The sequence below is a fragment of the Gossypium hirsutum genome, chromosome D08, assembly GCF_007990345.1.
Source record: "Gossypium hirsutum isolate 1008001.06 chromosome D08, Gossypium_hirsutum_v2.1, whole genome shotgun sequence".
Classification (NCBI taxonomy): Eukaryota; Viridiplantae; Streptophyta; class Magnoliopsida; order Malvales; family Malvaceae; genus Gossypium; species Gossypium hirsutum.
This window is the reverse complement of record NC_053444.1, coordinates 68,510,601-68,535,903: the sequence shown is the minus strand read 5'-3', so window position 1 is coordinate 68,535,903 and position 25,303 is coordinate 68,510,601. Positions and strand designations below refer to the sequence as shown.

Here is a 25,303-nt window from a genome sequence, read left to right as displayed (position 1 = left end):
TATCTACATTAGTCTTGTAACTTGACAACTTTTTTCAACTTTAGTCCATATGATGAAGTGGCACTATGAGATTTTGCTACACCATTACAAGGGTCAATTTTGAAAAAGTTATCAATTTTAGGTACTAATGTGATGAAGTAAGGGATCACATAAGTTGTTTTAAATGGCACAGTTTATTAGCTATTACAATAGAAAGTGATTTCAAACTTGAAAACTGTTATAATAAACGTTGATAACGGCGGTAAAATGATTCGCAAAGTAAAAAAAAAAGAAAGAAAGAAAACACATACATATTTTACGTGAAAACCTTCTCAGGAAAAAAACCTACAGGTAGAAGAGGAGAAATTCACTAATGTTAAAAAAAAATGATATAAGAGAAGTTTCGACTATATCTATTTAAGAATTAAAAAATCATGTTCTAATCAAAGTCAAATAGAAGAAGAATAGTTCTATACGGATTCAACTTGTGTTGTATGATCCGTACCGCAGGGCGTACCTACGGTCGCAACCCCAATCTAGTTTTGTGTTTAATGGGGATCAGTGGTGAGCTACGGCCCTCGGCTTCTCGCCTCATAAATTTTTTTATTTTGTCACTATATTTATTTTTTTAACAAATGACGGAATTCGAGTCACAATCATTAACAAAAAAAAATTGTATTGGAAAAGTAGAGGGGATTAGATAGTCTGTCAATTGGAACTACTCAAAGTAGTTTTAAAGCAAAACCTAATCAGCTACTTTAATCAAATAATTTCATGCCATTGCGGAATGTGTGGCTTCAAATTATTGTGTTTGGTTTAATGTTTAATATTCTTTGCACCACTTTTTTGCCTTGAAAAACTATCTTTTACCCATTCTGGATAACAAAGGTTGAGTACCAATATATTACCAATACCAATAATAATCCAAGCACCTGGTGTAGCCAGATGTCAACTAGAGACCAAGCTTTTGACACCTGCTTCTTGTAGAGAAATTCATCAATAACTAAGGTTAAGGCCAATTAGGGGTACAAATCAGCAGAGACAGAGTAAAAAAAGCTTTTGGGTTCGGGATTTTTAAAGAGTTAAAATACATTTTTTTATATTTTTACATTTTTAAAATAATTAAATCAAAGTTTTTTATTTTTGAGGTCAAATTATAATTTTAATATAAATTAATTTATAAATTTATAAGTTTTGGGGGTTAAAATAAACTTTTTCTAATTTTGGGGGCTAGGGCCCTTATCTATCCCTTCCATTCATACCTATAAATGAGACATTGGTGCTTGAAAAATACTTGAGTTCGACTCGGAAAATATCAAACTTGATTAAGTAATTATTGAACAAAGTTTGAGCATTAGTGGCTTAACAATAGTCGACTCAATGACTCGCGAGCTTTATTGTGCTTTTCATTTTTAATGTATAGTATTAGATTATATTATTGTTCTTAATATATATTATTAATTTTAAAGCTTAATTATTGAGCTGAATTCAAGTTTAAGCTTAAACACTTTGAATATAAAAATTGATAAATAAGCTCTATTTGAATATCAAACTTTAAATTTTAAATTGAACTTAAACTCGAGTTTGTCAGTATTTGAGTTAAACTGACTTACGCCCCTAACCAAAACCAACAAGTCAATAAGATTAGTTGGGCAATCCCGGGTAGCCCAAAGATCAAGTAAAAATACCTATATACAAATTTTCATCCTCTAGTCTCTTGACTTGAACACCACAAGCCCCTTAACTTACCTTTGCTTTCTTTAGCTCTACAAAGTCCAATCAATACACAAAGGAAGATGGCAGTCCAGTTCACCGCATCAACCAAGAGAAGAAAAAAATATCATATCAATTGACCTAGAATAGACCATAACAAGGTTCAATTTTAGAGGAAGAAAACTTGATAAATAGCCTTAAACCAGAATCCAAGCTTAGCAGTTTGAGCTCTTTTGAATGAATTTAAGTTAAAAATTAGTTGGATTTGGATTAGCCAACTTGAAGCTCCATTTGATAGCAGACTAGGCCAGTTCAAATTGGGTCAATTTACATAACTTATGGAGTTCCATAAGCCCATGGGTCGGTGGAACCCTTGAGATTGTTGGTTTGAGGGAAAAATATGCATATTGAACCCCATAAGCGGTATATGGTATAGGGTTGTATATTCAATTGGTATGGGTATTGTTATCAATACAAAAGTACGCGGGTTCAAGGCTGAGAAGGGACTATGGGTAGATCCGAGTTTCATTCTGTGTAAATTATATGTAAATTTTTTTAAATTTATTTTATTTGATTATCATCATATGTGGATCCCGTCCGAATTTACTGGATCTAGATTAAGATATATTTAATTATTAGTTCATTATGATTTGAATTGCTTGATTTTTATGTTATTTAATTTTGTAATTACAAGTGTGCTTCAACTTAGAACTTAAAATAAGAAAAATAATTTTCTTTCTTTTTCCCATTTCTTTTCATTCATTTGTCCTATCATACATATTGTTAGAGTAATTTATTTGGTGAAGTTGATGGCATCAAATTGGGGGAGCCTTCATTTTCTCAATAACTAATAAATCTAAGAATAATTGCATCTAAATGACCCAAACTCATTTTCTGAAAATCAATATTGTATAAACTTTGGATATATACATAAATATAAAAGTCATGGGAATCTTAAAACTCCATGAATTATAAACATTAAAATATCTAATTTTGTAGCACTCACTTTTGAATACACTTGAAATGTCAATATCCCTCAAATTTGGTTTTATTTTTCCATACCATGCTGGTGGGACATTTTCTTATCTGCACATGAATGATTGGTATTATTTTAGGATAAGAATCACACATGTATCATGACGATTTTTATATTAACAGTTAATTTGTATTTTGTTTATTTATTAAAAATAAGTAAATTAATCCATACACGTTAGATCAAAAAGCTAACTGATCTTTCTATTAAAAAATTTATCCATTGCTATATTGTTAAAAACTAGTTCTTGTATGTCAGCATGAGGTACATATGGCACGTCATGTGTAATTGTTTGATTATTCCGTTAGCTACATAAGTTTTTAACTGTTGAAATGGATGAAATTTTTAACTGAAATGACCGATTTACCCTTTAATCTAAGGTATAAAAATTAATTCGCTTATTTTTTAAGTAAAGACGAAATCTACATTCTATATTTATAACCACAGGTATATTTGTAAATACACATAAATTTATTAAAGAAAGAAAAGCCCTTAGTTGTCTTGTCAAGTTAAAGTCATATTTTGCTTGTAAAAGAATATGAATAAATGGCTGAATCTGGGTTTTAGCACACAATTTAGGACAAATCCAAATTCCAACAAATTGAAATACCTTGATAAACACAAAACATTTAGAACATATTTTTGCTATGTTTGTGTGTTGTTTTGAATGTTCTACGTAAGAGCTATATATGGTCAAACAATTTTGATCTGGACCCCAAGTTGTCAACCTCTTAGGGGGTAGGAAATAATGGGTTGAGCAAAAAAGCTAGCTTGCTACATAACTAATTCCTATAAGGACGTAAAAGTGTAGAAGTAATGGTGATTTAGACTATAAAAAGGAGGAATTATATACATACATATATATCATGTGAGGATGGAGATTCAGGTCCAGGTCCTTGTGAAGGGGACATGTCATTGGCAAGTTGTGAAATAAAAAGGAAAAAGGGGATGGTTGAACTGAACAAATCATGGATGTTGACCCTACTAAATGCACAAATTATGCTGCTTCTGATGAAGAAGAATGTTCAAAAGTGCTTCTTCTTGTTTTTAATGATGTTTGTGCCAGTTGTTACTTACATGGAGGACTAAAGGGCAGCCCCCCTCTTCCTTTCTATCCTTTTTTTTTAATATATAGTTTTGGTCAAGAGTATCCTGATTGCGGATTTGACAGATATTAAAATATCCATATTAATGGTACCTTCTTCTTCCTTTCTTTCCTGTTTGCTTTATTTATAGTCCTATTTAAGAGTGCCATAATTCTATAGTACCATAATTCTGGATTTAACATATATCAGAATATCGATATTGATAGTAGCCCCCTTCTTCCTTCCTTTCTTTTTTGCTTTACATATAGCTTTAATGAAGAGTATCGTGATTGCATATTTAACAAATATTAGAACATCAATATTGATGACACCCCTCTTCTTTTTTTACATATAGCCTTAGTCAAGTGTATCATAATTGCGGATTTAACATATATTAGGATATTAATATTGATGGTATCCTCTCTTTTTTTCTTTCTTTTCTTTTTTGCTTTACATATAACCTTAGTTAAGGATATTGTAATTGTGGATTTAACAAATATTAGAATATCGATATTGATAAATCCTTTCTTCTTTTCTCTTCCTTTTTACTTTTAATATAGTCTTAGTCAAGGGTATCGTGATTATGGATTTAACAGATATTAAAATATCGATAATGATGATGACCTCTTTTCTTTCTTTCTCTTCCTTTTGTTTTATATTTTATTTTACATATAACCTCAATCAAGAATATCATGATTGTAAATTTAACAGATGTTAGAATACTGATATTGATGGTAACATTATGCATGTTGCCACTATAGGATTGTTATTTAAAGCTCTAACCTTAGCCAACATCGCTTGCTTTTGTATTGCAAGTACTCATTTTCAACCTACATATTTCACTTATATATAGGGTATATCATAGGGTACAAATGAAATAACAGTAGGATGAGCAAACAGTTAATTCGACTCGTCCGGTTGTTTTTAAGTTAAAATTTAAATTTAAATTTTTTTTATTTTTATTTTTAATAATTTAATTTCTCTACTTTTTAGAATTTAAAAAGGTTTAAATATAGTTAACACTGTTATTTTCGTTTTTAAATTTTTTTGTATGACATTTTGAAATAAAAAAATATTTATTTAGTAGCAATGTAACTAAAATAATGATGTTGTAATAGACGTGAATCTAACTGGTAAAAATTTTTAAACTGAAATTTACTTAATCTAATTAGTGATTGATGAAGCTGGTTTTACCCTACTTATGCTCTCTTTATTTCATGCATGGAGACAACAATAGTGGGGTGGGTGTTTGGAGCCCTTTGAGAGTATGAATATACAGAGATAAGGGGACAAAGAAAGAGACATAAAAATGTATGGAGTTGCAGAAAAAAAAAGGAGTGGGTGCCGGAAAGAGTAGCCATGTGAGAAGCATGATGCTCTAAAGTGATGCTGTCGGCCTTTTCTAAAACTATTATGCTCTTCTGTTTTTTCCACTTTGAAAAGGGAATGGGCAAACCATGGCCGTCTTCCACATCCCAACATGCTCTTGTTAAAAAATCGTACCTATCTTAGTTATTCATTGCTCACTCTCTTATACTAAAAATTAAATTACATTTTGTTTTCTCTACTAAAAAAAATAAGAAAATTAATTTTTATACGTCAAATTAAAGAGTAATCTAATTCTTTTGTTAAAAATTCCATCTATTTCTATTATTAAAAATTAATCTATATATATCAAAATAATGTGCACGTAGTAAATTAATCTTGTTCACTTTTGTAGGAGGATGTCAATTAATATTTTAGATTTTAAGGCATTAAAAGCAACCATGTTGATTCTAATCCAACCTGTTGCCCACTTGGAAATTTGGGTTAAAACCATCCATCTTTTTTCTTGAAGCAAAATATTATAACAATAGATAAGTATATATATAATGAATTTATTGTCTCATTAGACATTAATATGTTTTTTAAAGAATTTTTTAATAAATTTGTAGGTTATTTTTTTAACATGATTGATTTCTAGTGAAGGGTTTAATATTGTTGATGTTCTTACTGTTCTTTTTTATTGGAAGCAACTCTTCCGTATTTATAAGGTTCGATTTTTTAACGTTACATGTTAAAGGATAATTAAGTGTCATGCATATGATACGTTCCCCTTTCAGGCTTGATACGTACCTTTAGACGTGTTTCCTTAGTAGACCTAGATATCATTATAGAAAGTGAGACATGTACTAAAATGCGAGGCGGGATTAATGATAGGATGTGAGGAATGGTCGTACATGAGGTGGCGAGATATGATGAGCGACCCATCTCGTGTGCTCCACCTCGCAAGGTGACCCTTATTGATGGGGTGTGAGGACTGCTTGCACATGAGATGACGGAATACGATGGGGTGATCTACACCGTTGTACTTAGCAAGGAGGGTCAGATTCCAAGTCACAAAGATGAGTCGAATTTCGGGTTGTGAAATGTTCTATAATAAATATTATATAATATAGATATAAATAATTAAAATAAGATAATGAAACACATAAAAATTGTATAAAAATTACAATGAACCTCCATGAACCCTACCACCCTATATCAACCACAAATATATGGCAGGCTACGTAATAGAAAAATGTTATCCAATAGAAACTTGCATGTGGCAATTAAGAATCGGAGTTGATGGATTTGATATAGGATGGACCCCCTAGAAAGCAGCAGCAATGTCTTGCCCTTTGTTCGGGGCTATTCAAACAATGGCAAAACCCCTTTTATATAATACTATACATAAATGAAAAGAGAGAAGGGGGAGATGAATCTTTTGTGCTGCTCATTGTCATGGCAAAAGCAAAAGCAAAATAAACAAGAAACTACAAGCACTAGGGTTTTAACAATCAACACCTTCCATGGCGATGGTTGATTAATTATTAGTATTTCGGTAAGTTTTAGAGTTCGAGCCTCACTAATAAATTTATTAGAGTACAATACAAAATAATAAAATATAAGTTGAATTATAAATACTGTACAATTAAAGTACAATATAAATATATGTTCAAATAACTACAAGTATCAAGCTATTACAGTACAAACAAATTACAATAAGATTAAACCATTACAGCACAAATAGATAAAAAATTGATATAATCGAAACTAAAACACATATACAAACCACACAATGATGCAATAAATCTCAAGCAACATTCAAGACTCCGTACCTCTACTACTGTCAAGGCCTCGTATACTAAAAGATAATTAACTTATTATGTCCACGAGTGACCCAAATATCTTTAAATATCTATAAACTACTTCAACTTTTCCAAATAATTGCCTTTTGTCTACTTATGATTTTAGATAGATATATTGAATTTTAATTAAATATAAAATTATATAAGCTATTCTAATATTATTTTCTTTATTCATAAAACTCGAATTTAGAATTTTTACTACAATATCAACCTCTAATTTTACCACTAAATCTGGATTAATTAAGGAGCCAAAGTCACCATAATACAAATCAACGGCTGTTCTTCCTCGCCTTTATTATCACAATCATCATTAGATAATCTACTATCTGTACACGTCAGCACTGGGCCCTATTAGCTTGTAGGTCCCAGTCAGTGGATCCCACCACATACAACATAAGCCCAGCGCAGCAGATTTGAGCCGAAAGTAAACCCAACCAAAGACCCGAAAACCCGACTCCGACATAAAACCCGAGCCCAACCGCCATAGGCATGCCCACCAAATAAAATGCTCCGAGGTTCACATTAGCTGCGGTGGTCGGACGTGCACTTCCCCTAAGGACCCCACAACTAACAGTTTGGGGACAGTTCCCGAGCTCACATAGCCCTAGGATGGGAAGTGCGATGGATGTCAGCCGTAGGATCTCGGGATCAGAAGTGAACATCCTGGCCCACTTATCCTTCATAGTGGATGCAAACGTGGATGCTGATAGGCCCATCATTGCGGATACAAACACCGCCACCACAGCTGATAATCTCGCTTTATAAGGACGGTTTGCCCCTAGTTCGTTCCCAACGCGCGTTGAAACCGCGAAACTTAATGAAGAAGGGAAAACGTATATAAACGACGTCGTTTGAATCAATATCCCCATTGAAGCAACCGGCGGTTTTGGGTTGACCATAAGTCCACACAAAACGATCATTATCTCATACCACCACCACTCCAAACAAACCGAAACGCAGCTCGGCGCCGCTAGCTTTAGTAACGGCTTCCAGTCGGTTAAACATTCCGAGCTGGGGTTTTCCCATGTCGGCTCATGCAAGCCCGAAGCCCAAACGTAAGTGACCAAGGAGACAAGAACGAAGAGATTGGATATAGAACCGGCGGCAGCCACGGCGGCGACGCCGTAGTTAAAATGGGAGACAAGCAAGAAGTTGAGGGGTAAATGGAGAACGGTGGCGACGAGGGTTGATAAGGTTACCGGGTGGGTGATGCCTTGTGCGCGAAGGTAAATTCTGATTGGATGAACGAAAGCATTGGTGAAAAGGTCAGGGAGGGAAAATAATAAATATTTATACCCAATGCGGGTGATATAAGGATCTTGATGAAGAAACACCATAACGTTAAACATATTTAACCAAACAAAAGAAATCAATAATGAAGCAAATAATAGGAAAACAACGTAACGATGGAGTGTTAAAGATAAAACTTTAGGTCTTTGAGCACCAAAAGCTTGTGAACAAAGTGGTTCCATACCTAAAGCAAGGCCGGAAAGAACCGAGTAGCCGGTGATGTTAGCAAAGGCCATTGCTAATGAACCAGCGGCGAGTTGGGTATCGCCGAGATGGCCAAGAAAGAGCATGGAAATGATGGAACGAGAATAAAGAATGAGTGAAGTTAAGGCAATGGGAAAAGCTAGATTGAAGAGGGCTTTAGCTTCGGTTATGGTGTCTGAGATTGACGGTGGGTATAGTTTATGGTGATTTTGAAAGTGTTTTATGAAATTGGGTAGTGATATAAGATCGAAATAGAGATGGATTTGATTAAACATGATGAAAGGAAGAAGAATCAATATGATGGAAGCAAATCACTGTTCTTTTGTTTACTAGTTTTGCTCTGACTTTGAAGTTTGAAAATGGATGTGCTATGTTTTACTTCAAGGGATAGGTATTGTGTTTATTAATAGACGACCTCAAGTGGGTTTTTTCTTTTCTTTTTTTTTTGAGGGGTGTAATAATTTTGTTTGCTTTTGAAGAAACAGACGACAGGATAGTCCATTTTTGTTCAATTTCCCGGTAAGTGAAATGGTTTTGTTTTTTACGACAGATTGTTCTATTATTGGAGATATTGATCCTCCTCCGCTGCCGCCGCGGCCACAGATGCCGCTGTCGTCAGGCTCGCCGTCTGCTCTGTTTCTGTGCTCTTACATGGGAAGATTTTATACGTAAAATTATTACAACTCGCTTTTCACTCTTCTTTACCCTTAGTTAGGCTTTGACGTAGGTAAGCAATAATTTGTAACCTCTATTGCCTAATTTATGGCGTATTCAAGTGGAGCCGAAGTCAAATAGTGGCAAGTTCGGGTTTAATCCATCATCAATATTTATCTTTCATTTGTAATAAGTTTGAATTTATTTGTATTTATGCTATTTCTATATAATAATAGAAAATTACAATTTTATAAAATAAAGTTTGATTAAACTTGATACATAGTCACCCACTAAAGAAATCTTGTATTTATGCTTGATGGTATCAAGAGTATTGTTGAATAAGTATCTCACTAATTGGTCTAGCATATAGGCTATGAGTTCATATCCCACCAAAAACAAATATGAGATTATTTTATTGGATGATTATGTACGTCGACACAGTTCGCTTTAGGTACTCTCGAGAATTTGACACTTCTTCAGACAATTAGATTCTCAACAAAGCCAATCAAGTTTTTGTTGAAAAAAAAGTTGACTCTTTTGCAAAAATTTATAAAATGTTGTTCCCGTATTTCTTCTAGAGGATCTCCTAATTGTTTCAGAGCAACTAAAAAAAGATTCTTTAACCATAAAGATTTCAGTTCAGATGTAAGATATCTATCTAGAAGTTTTCACAACTCAATTATATATGATGGAATCATAAAAAATTTAACTTTTTTGAACTCTATCAATAACTCACTATAGGCTTAGAAAATAAAAAGAATATGTGTGCGATTGAGATATCCAACAATAAGAAATTATCGCTGAACGCCTATCTCAATATCTTCCATCAAGGATAAAGGAATCATAAGCCTTGCCTACTTAAAAAACTTATCCCTTTTTTAAAAAATAAATCAAATTTTAAATTAACATTTTGTCTCTTAAAATTTGAAATTCAATTCTAAAAAAAAATATAATATCATCTCTTAAAAAATTATAAAATTTTACTTAACTCACTCAAAAATTTATAATTTAAATTCACCACACCAAAAAAAAAAAAATCTTCCTTCTTTACATTTTGTTGTCATTTTGTCTTAAAAAACATGGAGACAACCATTGCAGTAACTTGACCCTTTATCCCTGCCTTTAGTGCAACACAATGTGTTTCTATAACGGGAGCGATCGGCACTAGTACAGTCAGAATCAATTACAGTAAACATTGAATATCATATACCAAATTAAGAAAAAGAGCAATATCCCTTTGTTACCTTCATTGATGTACCAGAAACCATCACCGAAGTGTGTGGTAGAAAATATCTTGTTCAACACTTAGAATGTGAACTGGTTTTGTGTGTTAAAAGGGCATTGAAAGAGACGGGGCAGCCATGGTCATGGTGTTAAACAGCTTCAAAGCTTGAGATCGAAGAGAGACAGAGAGTATATATTCGATCCTCGCTGGTTGGTTTGCTAAAGGGCTTGGGTCCCTTTCCAACATAGTGATAGTAGGGTTTGAGAAACTTGATTCGATGATTCTTAAGCTCGAACAACAAGTTGAGTTTTAGTATCTTCATACTCGATTAGAATGGTTTACAAAATAATGAAGTTAAGAATTTTAATCAAACTCCAAATTATATGAATAAACTTAATTGAGTCAAGTTTTAACTTAAACTTAAAATCGAGTTTGTATATATAAATAATGTAAATAAACTTAATCCAATGGATTTCAAACTTAAATAATAATATTAAAAGATCGAATAGTACTTCTTGTTATTCTAGCTAAGCTAGAATATTACACTAGTGGTTACCATCAAGAATAAGAATAAAGCTACAAAAACAAAGAATCAATCACTTTATTCCCTCTCCCTTTATATCCGAACATGGTTCCCTTCAAGAAAACCATAACCAAACCCGATAATAAAAACACACGCAAAAAAAAGGGGCTGTTTCAACCCTAAACCGCCACAAACCACCGTCACAATGCAACGTTTCGCGCCACAACCACCAACCAAAACCCTCAAACAAGAGCTTCTTTTAAAGATCCCACGATGCACCGTTCACTTAATGGACAACGGCGACGCTTTGGAACTCGGCAAAGGCGAGTTCAAGCTCGTACGTGTACTAGACGACGACGTTCCACTCGCCACTATCGTTAAAGTCACCGACGATCTTCAATGGCCGTTGACGAAGGACGAACCGGTGGTGAAGCTTGATTCGGTTCATTACCTTTTTTCTTTGCCGGTGAAAGATGGGAAACCGTTGAGCTATGGGGTGACCTTCGTGGGGCGTGGACATGGGAATAGCTTGAGCTCGTTGGACTCGTTTTTGAAAGAGCACTCGTGCTTCGCCGCCGGCGTGGGTTCGACCGGCGATAAGCACGTCGATTGGAAGGCGTATGCACCGAGGATTGAGGATTATAACAATGTTTTGGCGAAGGCTATTGCTGGAGGGACGGGGCAGATTGTTAAAGGAATCTTCACATGCAGCAATGCTTATATTAGCCAGGTTTTGCTTTGCAAACACTTCTAAATTTAATTCAAGTCTAAAATATTTGGTCTAAATTGATCGCTATATAAAATGGATGAATAATTGGGTTACTAAATTAAATAATTTTTTTAATTTTTTAAATATAAAATAGATGAATTAAATTAACATAAAATAAAAAAAATCTTTATTTAAATTTGGGTCGGTCCAAACCAACCACTTAAACATTTGAATTGACTTGATTTGTGAAATTAAAAAAAAAAAACCAGGTCCAAAAAGGAGGAGAAACCATTGTAAGGCAACCACCAGGGAAAACTCATGGGATCATTGCAAGTAAGAGCAACAAAAGCAAGAGTGAAGCCAACAACAATAACCTTAAACGGTATATATTATATTTCTTCTCTATTATTACCTGAAAATTTTTACTTAAATTTTCAATTGGTCAAAATATGGTGTTAGTTGTTATAGTTTTACAAAATTTAAGATTTATTCACTGTATTTTAAAAGTTAAAAAGATTAAATATTTTTTTAATTTAAAAATACTAGTTTAATCATTAATGTTCTAATTTTTGTCAAAATTTATTAACTTGACAGTTTTATTTTCCATTCACATGTCATGTCATTCGAGTGTAATCTCAATGGCACATCTTGACATTAAGAATTGGGTAGCTAATTAACATTTTTAAAACTTTGATAAATTTAATGAGATTTTTCAAAATTTTTGAAAAGTTAAATTAAAATTTTGTAAAAAAAAATAGAGACTTAATGAGAATTTTACAAAAATTGTGGAGGAGTTTTAAAAAATTGAAAGGTTTAATGAAATTTTCAAAAGTTTTAGGTGACAACTGCCAAACCCCTTTAGCCCCAATGGTGGTCATACCCTAATGATTTAATCAACATGTTAAATTAACAAATTTTAATAGAAATCACTAATGATTAAATCGAAAAAAATAAAAACATTTTAAGTTTGGAGGTTGTCTCAAATTTTGCCAAAATGAAGGGATTGTCAATATATTTTAACTTTTTCCATTACTTAAAAAAAGGGATAAATTATCTTATTATTCACTTTAAATAGGGGTTGTTCCTATTTTGATCACTTTAATTTTATTTTTTGTTAATTTTATCACCCAAAGAAGAAATAGATCAAAACGATCACTCTATCATTAAATAGTAACAAAATACTAATTGTAGATTTCCATGTTAGTCACTTTAAATAGAGGTTTATTCCTATTTCGGTCACCCCAAAACAACACATGAAAATGCACCACTAGTATTTTTGTTATTAAATTTTTAAGAAGTTTGGATAATCAAAACGGGATAGTTGCCCTTTATTACAATTACCTTTAAATGTATATAATATTGTGCAAATTTGCAGTGTTAGAAACCTATCGATAATGACAGAAAAGTTGAGCAAAACAATGTTGGACATGGTTGGTATAGCAAGTGGAACCGTAATGGCACCTTTGCTTAACTCCAAGCCTGGCCAAGCTTTCCTTTCAATGCTTCCAGGCCAAGTTCTTTTGGCTTCCCTCGATGCTGTTAGTGAGTATCTAACCCCAGTTATCGTACCCATTTTTTCCGATGCTCGGGATTTAAATTGCGACCGCAAAAACGGTTTGGGATCGTTAATAATAACGATTAACCGTAACGTTATGTTGCTATCGTTATTTATTTATTTACTTATTTTTTGTGTGTGTGTATGGCAGACAAGGTTCTTGATGCAGTTGAAGTTGCTGAAAAGCAAGCTTTATCTGCTACATCCACTGCAGCAACTAGAGTGATGACTGATAGGTAAAAAGACTATTTGATTCTTTAAATGTTGTTTAGATTTTTTATTTTTATTTTTTGATTGGACTGTGTTTAAATTTATGGATTTTATTCGAAATTAAAAATTCGATTCAATTAATTTAAATTTAATTAAATTAAAAAATTTTAATAAGAAAATTTAAATGATTAGAGCTCCAACGTTAAGCTAGAAATAACCTTAAAGATCTGATGCTGGCCACTTGAAATGATTTGCACTTAAAACAATTGAATATGAAATGATTGACCCAAAAACACTTAACTAGAAAATTTGAATTTGATCTGAAAGTATTAGAACCTAAAAAATTCAACTACTCAAATCAAAACTGTTCAAACTCAAAATTATATAAACTCAAAATGATTTAGACACAAAACAATTAAACTCAAAATGGCGGACCCAAAAAAATCCCAACTAACAAACTTAAACTTGAACTAATCTAAAAACTTTAGAACACACATACAAAAAAAAGACCAGTGAATCTAAAACAATCTATACTCCACATTGTTTAAACCTAAAATAACTCGAATCTAAATAGAAAATGGCCGAAAATTTAACCAAGGTGAAGGGGATGGCCAAGGAGCGAGAAATGGCCTTCCCCGGCCCCGCCAAATGGGCAAATTGCTCTTTAGGCCCTCTCAAAAGTTAAAAAATTTAATTTAAACCTCTTTTAACCTTTGATTAAATGCAAAATATATATATAACTTTAGCTCTCTTGAAAAATTAATAATTTACCTTTAGCTTCTTTTTTTTTTTACAATATTTTTAGCTTTGGACTCCTAATTTTATAATTTTATTTCAACTTCATCGAAACAAAATTTTTTACTTCGCCTCGGCAATCTAAAACCAATTTCACCCTTCTTAGAAATAAGATCTTTAGAAAACTCTTCAAATATATGAGAAAAAACTTAAAAAAGAAATTTTATTTTTATTGAACATGTATCCATATCTGATACTTATATTTGAATTTGAGTAGCGTAGTCTCCCACAATTAATATTTTTCCTTTTCCGGTTTTTTTGGGTCATAGGTACGGCGAAAGAGCAGGCGAAGCGACGGAAGATGTGCTAGAAACTGCGGGGAACTTGGCAAGCATAGCTTGGAATGTGTTCAAGATAAGGAAAGCATTCACTCCCAAGTCCACTGCCACTTCTGGGTTATTGAACAATGCTCCCAAGTATAACTAGAAAATCTTATTAAACATTTCAAGATTAGCAAACAAATGTAACAAAATATTCGTGTTTAGAGACATATTCGGGTATGAATACTGATATGCTTTTTTCAAATATATGAAAATTAGAACCGAAGTAAATCTACTTACGTTACGTATGATTGGATTTGTCACTTAAATAGTTTGGATCGATTTTTGAAAATCGTCAGTTATTTGATTTGACTGTTAACCTAGTTGACGTGATAGATGAAAGCCACCAGAAGCTGCTACATGGTAGTATGTTGATGTGGCATGCTTGGCAACCTTTGGTGGCTTCTTGTCTGCCATATCAATGAGGTTAACAGTCAAATTGATCAATTGTCGGTTTCTATTTAACAAAAAAGGCCAATTGATTTTTTGGGAAGGTCACTGAAGGCTCAATTAGACGCACATTTTTCATAATGGCTCAATTGATTTTTTTTATTGAGGGCTTTTTTTTTACCCTTAAACCTTTATATTTTTTGTATTTTTCATGTCCGGTTTAAGTTTAGGATTTGTGATAATATTTACCGTGTTGTCTTTTTAAAGGTGCATCATATTTTACCACTACATTCAACACTTATTGATTCAAAGCCTCCGCTTCCAACTAAAAATTTAATGATTTTATTATATGATACATTTTCATAATGGGATATTTATGAATTTTTATCAATCCTAATATTTCTATTAATTCTTTTTATCAAGAAAACTCCATTCCCTAGCATTAAATAAAACCCTACCAAGAAAACTCACAATCTTCTTTTTCTCAATTTCATCTGTGCCCAGATATCTAGAAAACCCTTTAGCCTAGTACCCCTCGCCTACTATGTGTTCAATGGAAGGGTTACATTAATTAACAATCTCAAGAAACTCTTGAAGGTGGTAAAAGTTCATTCTTGCGAGTATGTTTTTCTCCCTCTTCTTTGCTAATTGTTAAAAGCATAGGCTTATTATATTTTTCTCTTAAATTCATTTGCTTCTTCACCATCTTTGCCTATTTTTTGGGCTTTCATTCTCTATTTTTGTGAAAATTAAACATAAAAAATGACAATGAATCGCAAAGAAAGAGAGAAAAATAAAACATACAGATTTTACGTGAAAATCCTTTCGAGAAACCAAGGACAGAGAAGAAGAAAAATTCACTAAATGTTGAATTTGAATGATAAAAGAGGAGAAACAACTACGTCTATTTATAGGTTTAAAAACATTATTCTAATCAAAGTCTAATAGAAGCAATACAGTAAGGTTGAAAGACCTTATTCAAAGTAATATCAAATAGAAGAAGTGTACTTCTATATGGCCCTCGGCCTTCGCCCCCACAAATCCCCCTATCTTGCCACTTTTTTTTAACAGGAATTTGGGTCACACAACTCTAATAATTTCATTTATCAACCAAAGGGTTTTCTTGTTTTTTCTTTTTAGATTATTAAAGCTTTGAACTTGTTTGCTTGTCAAAGCTCAAAATATGAGGGTTTTTTTTTAAGTAAGGTGGATTTTAATTCCAAAATTTATTTATTTCATGGTAAATTAGAGCTCGTTTAGTAATGCTTTTCAAAAGTGCTATTGGGTTAAAAAATACTTTTCAACAAAAGCTAAAATTTTCTGCTTTTGCTTTTGGTAAAAAAATACTTTAAAAAATTATTTTTTGTCCCAAAAACTCTTTTAAAACACTTAAAAGCGTATTATTTAACAATATTTATATCTCAAAAGTGCTTCTAAGCAATGATAAACTGACCCTTAATGTGTTTGCCTCGTAGATTGGAGTCATCAATGCTTTCATACCATTTGCTTCTTTATGCGTACCTGTAGTGGAGCTGAGGCGAGCTGCTAGGGAGAGGTTCAAGAAAAGCAAAGGCGAGCCTAAAACACCAGTTCCACCTGCAAAGTGCCAAATCGGTTGCACTAGTCGTAGCCCTTTCTTCTTATCAAGAACTTGTTCTTGGTTAACTTCCAACAATGTCCGATCATATCAATAACCAATCGGGTGAAATTTCACTTAAGTTAACAGGCAAGATTATTTTTGAGTTTATTTTATATCTTATATTTTATATTATTCTTTGTAAAACAAACAACATAAGTTATAAAATATTTTAGTGCAATTTCCTTTTAACAATTGAAATTTATTTTATAATAAGAAAATGTTTTGTAATAATCAACGCCATATATAAATTTAATAATAAATAATGCTTAATTAAATTTACGTATATTACATATATGAGAGTATATATTGACATATTAGAGTTCTAAGGGATAAATGAAGGTAAGCATGATTTAAACAAATACTCATATTTATATAATTAAAATATTCATATTTTTATACTAGGTTAAAATATGTTATAAGTCATAGTACTCTTCGCAAATTTGAAATTTAGTCAATGTATTTTTATTTTTGGGTTAGTCCTACTTTTTAGATATCAATATTTAAGTTCAACTGTTAGTATTATTAAAAATATTTTATTAAATACATATTTATTATAACCGCATTATTAAATCATTGTCAACTAGTATCAAAGTGAAAGCAACATACTTGCATCATTTCACCAACAAAGCTAAACTATCAGGCCCAATAATAGATCGTACAAATAGATATTCAATAATAACCTGAAATTTAAAAATGCAAAGGTAAGACTCTCCTTTGCATAATAAAATCGAGGAGAATTTCCATATCTTTTACATCTTTTTTTTGGAGATTTATAAAACTTTGTTTATTGTTTCTTTTTCTTATCAAGAAGTCTTCCAATAATAGTCAATCGTATCAGTTGCCTGTCGGCCAACATTCTACTGAAAGTACATTTTTTGAGTTTATTTTATATCATATCAACAACAATAATATTTGCATGTTATTTCGTATTCTTCATTTATTGTAAATTAAAATTGAATATTTAAGGTTGTTCATCAAATTAGTTTTACGCATCATTTTCATTGTAATGGCAGAGATAGGGCATGCAAAAATTTGGTTCTTTGTTCAAATATATACCATCTGTAAGCTATCTTCAAATATAAATTACCAAAAACATTTGGCACTTATTTTTTATTTTTATCAATAAAATTTATTATTAAAATAAATAATTATCAAATGGGGTGTGTACAAATGAGGGAGGGGAGCTGATACGAGTCACAAAAGCCCAAATTCTTGAAGGCGAGGCCCAATAAGCAAATTCCCAGCCCAATCAAGAAATCCATCCATACTTAGTTGAAAATCAGACCAAATTGTCAAAGTGGCCCAAGTTGTAAAGTTTTATTTTTATTTATTTATTTATTTATTTATTTACTTAGTTTAAATTTTTATGTCAATATTCAGTCCAAGAGTCCCAGATAAAATGACCTTTGACCGAATTTCCATATTAAAATAATTAGGAGTTTTTTTTATTTTAGTTTTCTAATTAGATTAGGACTAGTTATAAGGCCTATTTAAAGGCATGGCTGTCCACCTTGTTAAACACTTATCATTATTATTAAAATTTCAGATTTGTTGAGAGCAGAATTTTCTTTGAGTTTTTTCCAAGATTTCTCTCTTGAGTTTTCTTTAGAAGTTGTTTTAACAATCTTGTGATTGTGGGAGCCATCTTCAACCTTCTTCTTACCATTGATATTCTTTGGAGGGGAGATTAGAGCTGTTTGAAGGGAGTTGTGAGATCTTTCGAGATTTCAAGGCTTCTTAGGACTTATCTTTTAATTTCTTACTGTCAATTCTTTCTTTATTTCTGCTTGTGCCGAATCTTTATCTAATTTATTTTCTGTTCTTATTGTGTTTTCAGCCTTTTTCTATCTTAAGGAATTAGCCCAAAAATCCCCAATTTCTAGGGTTCTTGCCGATTCATCCATACTCTTTTTTGGGAGAAATTAGATTGCCGAAATTTGGGGAAAACTATCTTGGTGTTCAATTGGGCAGAATCACAATCTCCTTGAGGGTTTCAAGAACCCTAACACTTATTTCTATTCTCAATTTGATTCTTTGTTGATTTGGGGATTTTATTTCAGATCTGGAAATTCAAAATCTAATCTTTTAATTTTCTGTTTCGTTTCGGATCTGATTGTTTAGGGTTTTCGTAGGAGTTTCTCGTGACTTGGCAACTCGATCTTGGTACGCGCGCAACCCCGTATCATTTGGTATCAGATTTTGGGCGTTTTGGGTGTTCTTGGTTGATTTCTAAACTGATCTCTATTTTTTAAATTACAAACAGCAGTTTTACCCAGAAAAATTTTCGAAAAAAAATTCATTTGAGTGGGTAAACGTTTTCTGATTGATCTGAAATTTTACATACATATTTTTGGCACTGTTATTGAATATACAAAAATATTTCCCGCAAAAAAATGAGTCGAAAAAGTCAAAAAATTGAAAAAAGATGAAATCCAATAAAAAATTAAAAAAATATTCAACGGGTTGAATTTGGTGCCCAAATTTTCCAGATCAAAAACCCAATATTTGAAGACATTCCAGATTTAATTTTGTGATTTTTTGAGATCGGGAACACCTCGAACGAAGTTGTCAAGTTACTCCACAGTTTTTCGGGTTTTCTGTTTTCAACAATTTTTATTGATTCTTAGCTGTAGGTTTTCATTTGTTTGCTTTTTATTCTCCCTTTACAATATCTAACACCTTCTTGTTTTTTGTGTTAGTAGGATTTAAACGTGTGCCCAATTCTTCCCCGGTGCAACACGAATCAATTGGTGTCTCGTCAGTTTTTGGCATCCTAGTGCAAATTAGGATTCTTTGGTAGTTTGGTTCACACTCTCTAATTGGTTGATATAAACTCTGATAAAGAACTCACAAGATTGAATTCGACCTCATTGAGAATTTGATTTTTCTTTTTGAGTGATTAATGGTGAGGTTTGCTAACTTTTATTTTTGAGTGTTGAGTGTTTATTTTTTACAGGTTTTGAAGATGTCTAAAGGTGATAATAATGATGCACTTATGAAAGTCCAACAACAGTTAGACAGACATACTGCTGCAATCACACAAATAAATGCTACACTTCAAGTATTGAATACTACTTTGAATGAGGTACGAGTGAATCAAAAACATCAATATCGAGATCCAATTAAGGAAGATATGGATAACCAGCCCCATAGGTGCAACCCTCAACGTGTCCCTAGAATGGATGATGATTGTCATGATCATGGACAATCATCTTTGGCAAAACCAAAGAGCGAGCAGCAACGAGAACATCTCTTTCATACTCGCTGCCACGTACAAGGTAAGCTTTGTAGAGTTATTATTGATGGTGAAAGTTGCTCGAACATAGCCAGCACGACGATGGTGGAAAAGCTTTGCTTAACCACTACCAAGCATCCACAACCTTATCAACTACAAGGGCTTAGCAACGAAGGCCAATTTAGGGTCACTCAACAAGTGCGCATCGCCTTTTCTATCGGTAAGTATCAAGACGAAGTTGTGTGCGACGTAATGCCTATTCAAGCCTGCCATTTGTTGCTAGGAGAACCGTGGCAACTGGATCGAAAAGTCACTCACGATGGTCGTACCAATAGGTATTCTTTCAAGCATCAAGGAAAGAAACTCACCTTAGTGCCGCTCACTCTGGAACAAGTCCATGAGGACCAAATCAAACTGAAAAATTCTGTTAAAACAAGTGAGGAAAAAGAAAAAGAGAATGAAAAAGAGCAAAAAGAGATTGAGAGTGAAAAAGAAATTGAAGAAAGAAGAGAAAATGAATTAGAAAAAGAAACAAAAGAAAAAGACGTGGAAAGGGTAGTGAGGAATGTTTCCACTAACCAAGATATGAATTTTTCTTGTGTTGCTACTTTTCAGGTTCCCGAAAGATCGAAAGATAACTTTCAACTTCAATACCTCTCAAATGAAAGACGCTTTCATACGATCAACTTAAGCAAAGATGAAATCACACTACATGATCCCGAAGGTAAGCGAGGTAAGGAAATTTTAGAAACCGAGTCCAGTGCAGATTTGAAAATTATTGATAAAACTTTTGGTGACTTAGTTCTTAAAAGATCCCCTCATTTTGATCCGATTAATTGTTACTCTTCAATTGTGGTTGATAAAGCCATTACGAAAAGAAGCGTGATTTGTTATTCTCTTGATTTACCTTGTGTAAAATCCTCGAATTTGTCCAAATCTGTTTTGGAGAATAAGGTAACGAAATTTTCCAAATTTGTTTTCAATTTATATTCGTGCCTTAAACAGTTTATGTGGTTGTACATGAAGTTTGAGTTCCATTTGACAAAGGTTAACTCAACAACGGAGATTCGACTACACTATGCCCCCGATGAGCGAAGGTTTATTTTAAATGAAAAAGGTAAAATCGACCCTTATTCTTCTGCTTATCGAGGTAAGATGCTTGAAACCTTTGAAACACTTTTGTACTCCTCGGATAGTGATAAAGATCGTGTTGATGAACACTTAGATCGAAACGTGCTTGACTGTCCTATTTTATTTATTGATGATCTATCTGTTTTGATGGTTGATAAAAAGATTCTTGTTTTTGATAAAGCATGTGTGAGTGAATCTATAGACCGTCGATTAATGCATGGTATGATTATGCAACTCTGTGAACCATGTGAATCTTTTCAAATACCTACTTGTGACGATTATGTTTACCATTTGATTTATTCCTCGCAATTTATTCATGGTTTGTGGGAACAATGTGAGACGACTAAATGCCTTAAAACATGTCCATATTTGTTTCAAATATTTGACGAGGCAGTGGTGAGTAAATTAGATTGTTTGCATGGTAATCTGAATCTGTCCATTCACATGCGTTATACCTGTTCTATTATGCTTATGATTGGACTACAAGCTTGTTTCCGTTGCTATTTACTATCTCATGGCTATTCTTTTCAGTGGACTCAATTGCCATTAGTCCCGTTCGATAGAGGAAAGTCGAGTTCATTTGATTTTTCAGATTCGAGGACGAATCTTTTTGAGGAAGGGGGGAATGATACGAGTCACAAAAGCCCAAATTCTTGAAGGCGAGGCCCAATAAGCAAATTCCCAGCCCAATCAAGAAATCCATCCATACTTAGTTGAAAATCAGGCCAAATTGTCAAAGTGGCCCAAGTTGTAAAGTTTTATTTTTATTTATTTATTTATTTATTTATTTAGTTTAAATTTTTATGTCAATATTCAGTCCAAGAGTCCCAGATAAAATGACCTTTGACCGAATTTCCATATTAAAATAATTAGAAGTTTTTTTTATTTTAGTTTTCTAATTAGATTAGGACTAGTTATAACGCCTATTTAAAGGCATGGCTGTCCACCTTGTTAAACACTTATCATTATTATTAAAATTTCAGATTTGTTGAGAGCAGAATTTTCTTTGAGTTTTCTCCAAGATTTCTCTCTTGAGTTTTCTTTAGAAGTTGTTTTAACAATCTTGTGATTGTGGGAGCCATCTTCAACCTTCTTCTTGCCATTGATATTCTTTGGAGGGGAGATTAGAGCCGTTTGAAGGGAGTTGTGAGATCTTTCGAGATTTCAAGGCTTCTTAGGACTTATCTTTTAATTTCTTACTGTCAATTCTTTCTTTATTTCTGCTTGTGTCGAATCTTTATCTAATTTATTTTCTGTTCTTATTGTGTTTTCAGCCTTTTTCTATCTTAAGGAATTAGCCCAAAAATCCCCAATTTCTAGGGTTCTTGCCGATTCATCCATACTCTTTTTTGGGAGAAATTAGATTGCCGAAATTTGGGGAAAACTATCTTGGTGTTCAATTGGGCAGAATCACAATCTCCTTGAGGGTTTCAAGAACCCTAACACTTATTTCTATTCTCAATTTGATTCTTTGCTGATTTGGGGATTTTATTTCAGATTTGGAAATTCAAAATCTAATCTTTTAATTTTCTGTTTCGTTTCGGATCTGATTGTTTAGGGTTTTCGTAGGAGTTTCTCGTGACTTGGCAACTCGATCTTGGTCCGCGCGCAACCCCGTATCAGGAGCCCTTTATTTATAGGCAAAGCTTCAAAACATGAACGGCTGAAATTAAGTTACATGGTCCATTAAGGACGGTAGAGGTCTAATTTCTACTAACTCCCAACTACTCATGATAAATATTAGGGATAAGTCTCAAAATTATATTTGAACTTTGACCAAATGTGTAATTTGATACATGAATTTTAATTTGGCTCAATTATACGTATGAAACTTTGATTGCAGTTCAAATGAATATATGAAACTTTAATTTTGGTTCAATTATACACATTTAAAGAAATAAATACATCAACTTATTTTTATATTTGATAAATATAATTGTTTTTATATGCAATATATAAACATAAAATGATATTATATCAATAATTGTGTTAATAATTTGTGAGAGTTAGATCAAATCAAATTTTGATATATAAAATTACACAAAATTAAAATTTATGTGTACAATTACACATTAAACTAAAATTAATGTATAATTTTAAGATTTAACCCGAAATGTTATACAAAAAGTATGATCAAGTGTGGACAAGCGTATGTACATCTATCTAAAATCTTCCAAAGGTTTGATGGGTTCATGTAGGCTCAAGACCCCATGTAGCATTGTTGGGCCACTTGGTGGTGCTTGTGGCTTTTGGATAGCCCCAATGGCTGCCAAATTATTGAGCAATCAAAATCGAGAAAAACAATGGTGGTATAAACATTATTAATGATCTTTTTGTTAACGGAAATTGTCAATTAATTAGCTTGACCATTAACCTCGTTGACGTAATAATATCTTGATATGGCATGTCTGGAAGCTTCTAGTGGCTTTTGTCTATCACATCAACGAGGTTAAAGGTCAAATCTGCCAATTGAGGGTTTTGTTGACGAAAAAGACTGATTGATTTTTCGGGAGTCACTTAGGGCTTAATTTGGTGGATTTTTTTCATAGGGTTCAATTAATTTTTTGATCTTTTATTGAGGGCTTTTTTTTAAACTTAAGTCCTTATATTTTTGTATTTTTCATGTCCGATTTAAGATTAAGATTTGTGATAATATTTGCTATAATTAAAAAACTATATATTTTACAATTATATTCCATATTTATTGATTTAAAGCCTTTGCTTCCAACTAAGATTTTAATGATTTTATTATATAAAATAATATTTATTAATATTTCTCTTACGACATAAACTAAGTTGAGGTGGCTTCAATATTCTACTTGAAATAAAAGTCATGATTTCGACCTATACATATTTATATTGTTAACCAATAAATAATTTATTTATTCACCCAACTCAATCTATTTATTAGTATTTCATTGTCAAAAAAAACATTTTAAATATAAAAATTGTTCTGATTCCTGCCATTATTCTATTTTCTAATAAATTAATATTTTTTAATAATATTTAATCTCAACTTGTACATTTTTTTAAATATTTTATTGTGTTGTTGTAGTTAATTAATCAGATATCAATTCGATTAGAAAATTATAAAAATAAATTTATATTCAATCCTAACGTTTATATAAAATAAAGAATATAAATGTTATTTAATGTATTAAATATTTTATTAATTATCTTTAAAATTTATAATTATTTTTTTATAAAAAATACCTACTATATATATTCCTTTTTTTTCCTTAATTTCTTTAAATAAATATTTTTTTAAAAAAACTATCACTTTTTTTTTCTAAAAATATCATTTGTTTTTTCAAATTCCTTTTTATAGATTTACTTTTCGGACTCTCTTGTTGGTTCAACGTGTATGAATCATGGCTTAGAACAAACAATTTATGAATTTTTTATATTAATTTGGTCCAAATTATTATTTAAAATCAATTTTTATCCTAATTTAATGTTTAATTTCAAATTTCATTCCTTTACTTTATAAAAATTTAAAAATTAGTCCCTTCAATAAAAAATTGTTCTCATATTTTAGAAAAGTTAATAAATTAGTTAAGTCGCATTTTTCTAAAAATCTTGTTGTCGAAGTGCTTACATGAAAATTAGCAATTCGATCATTCATATGTAAAGAATTAGCAACCATAAACAATTCAATAATTAATATGCAATAAATTAACAAATGAAGACTTCAAGTTCAAGGTTTACCAACAACTGGACTAATATCTCGATTTTGATAAAAGTATGAGGATTAAATTTTAATAAATTAAAACAAAATGATTAACTAAAACAGTGAATTTCATAATTAAATAAATCAACATAAACTTCTTCTTCGGGCATTTGAATGAAGTTTGAATCTTGGAGTTATCATTGTTGAAAAGGCTTTACTTTGAAAATTACTCTCCGCCTGCATATTTATAATCTCAGTCATTTATATCCAATAAAAAGGAAATTCATAGTCAAATTTTTATTATGGTTAGAAGTAGAAATACAATTACAAACAATACACTTTCAAAATATTAATATAAAAAATTTCAAAAGATGGTCCCCAAAAGGCAAAATCGGACTGTGAATTTACCTAGAAGGTCCTTCTATTATAGGGATTGTATTAAATTAATCCCTCTATTATTAAATGGATCTATTTAGTTCTTATGCCATTTAAAAGAATCAAATAAAACCAAATTGGAGTGGAGTTAATATTTAACGTATAAAAAAATGTCACTTACTATTTAACAGAGTTAATATATTTGAAGTATTTATGACTTTGTAAATGAAATTTTTTATTTAGAATTGAAATGCAATTGGAAAAATAACTTTCAAGATATGTTTTATACGGTAAATATTAACTCTGTAACAATTTCGACTTATTTGATTTTTTTAATAGTGCAAAGACTAAATGGAACCATTTAATGATAGAGGATCTATTTTAATACAGTCCTTATA

At 31.8% G+C, this 25,303-nt stretch overlaps 1 protein-coding gene and 1 pseudogene across 1 annotated transcript; one reads left to right on the top strand and one right to left on the bottom strand.

Moving 5' to 3' along the window:
* Positions 1–7,172: 7,172 nt before the first annotated feature.
* Positions 7,173–9,167, bottom strand: LOC107932800 (protein DETOXIFICATION 51-like; annotated as a pseudogene).
* A 1,785-nt stretch (positions 9,168–10,952) lies between these two features.
* Positions 10,953–14,696, top strand: LOC107939475 (senescence/dehydration-associated protein At4g35985, chloroplastic). Its single transcript, XM_016872813.2, has 5 exons — positions 10,953–11,606; positions 11,855–11,967; positions 12,961–13,127; positions 13,292–13,376; positions 14,415–14,696. Exons 1-5 carry the CDS (start codon positions 11,082–11,084, stop codon positions 14,569–14,571), a joined length of 1,047 nt encoding a protein of 348 aa, XP_016728302.2. The 5' UTR covers positions 10,953–11,081; the 3' UTR covers positions 14,572–14,696.
* Positions 14,697–25,303: the final 10,607 nt, after the last annotated feature.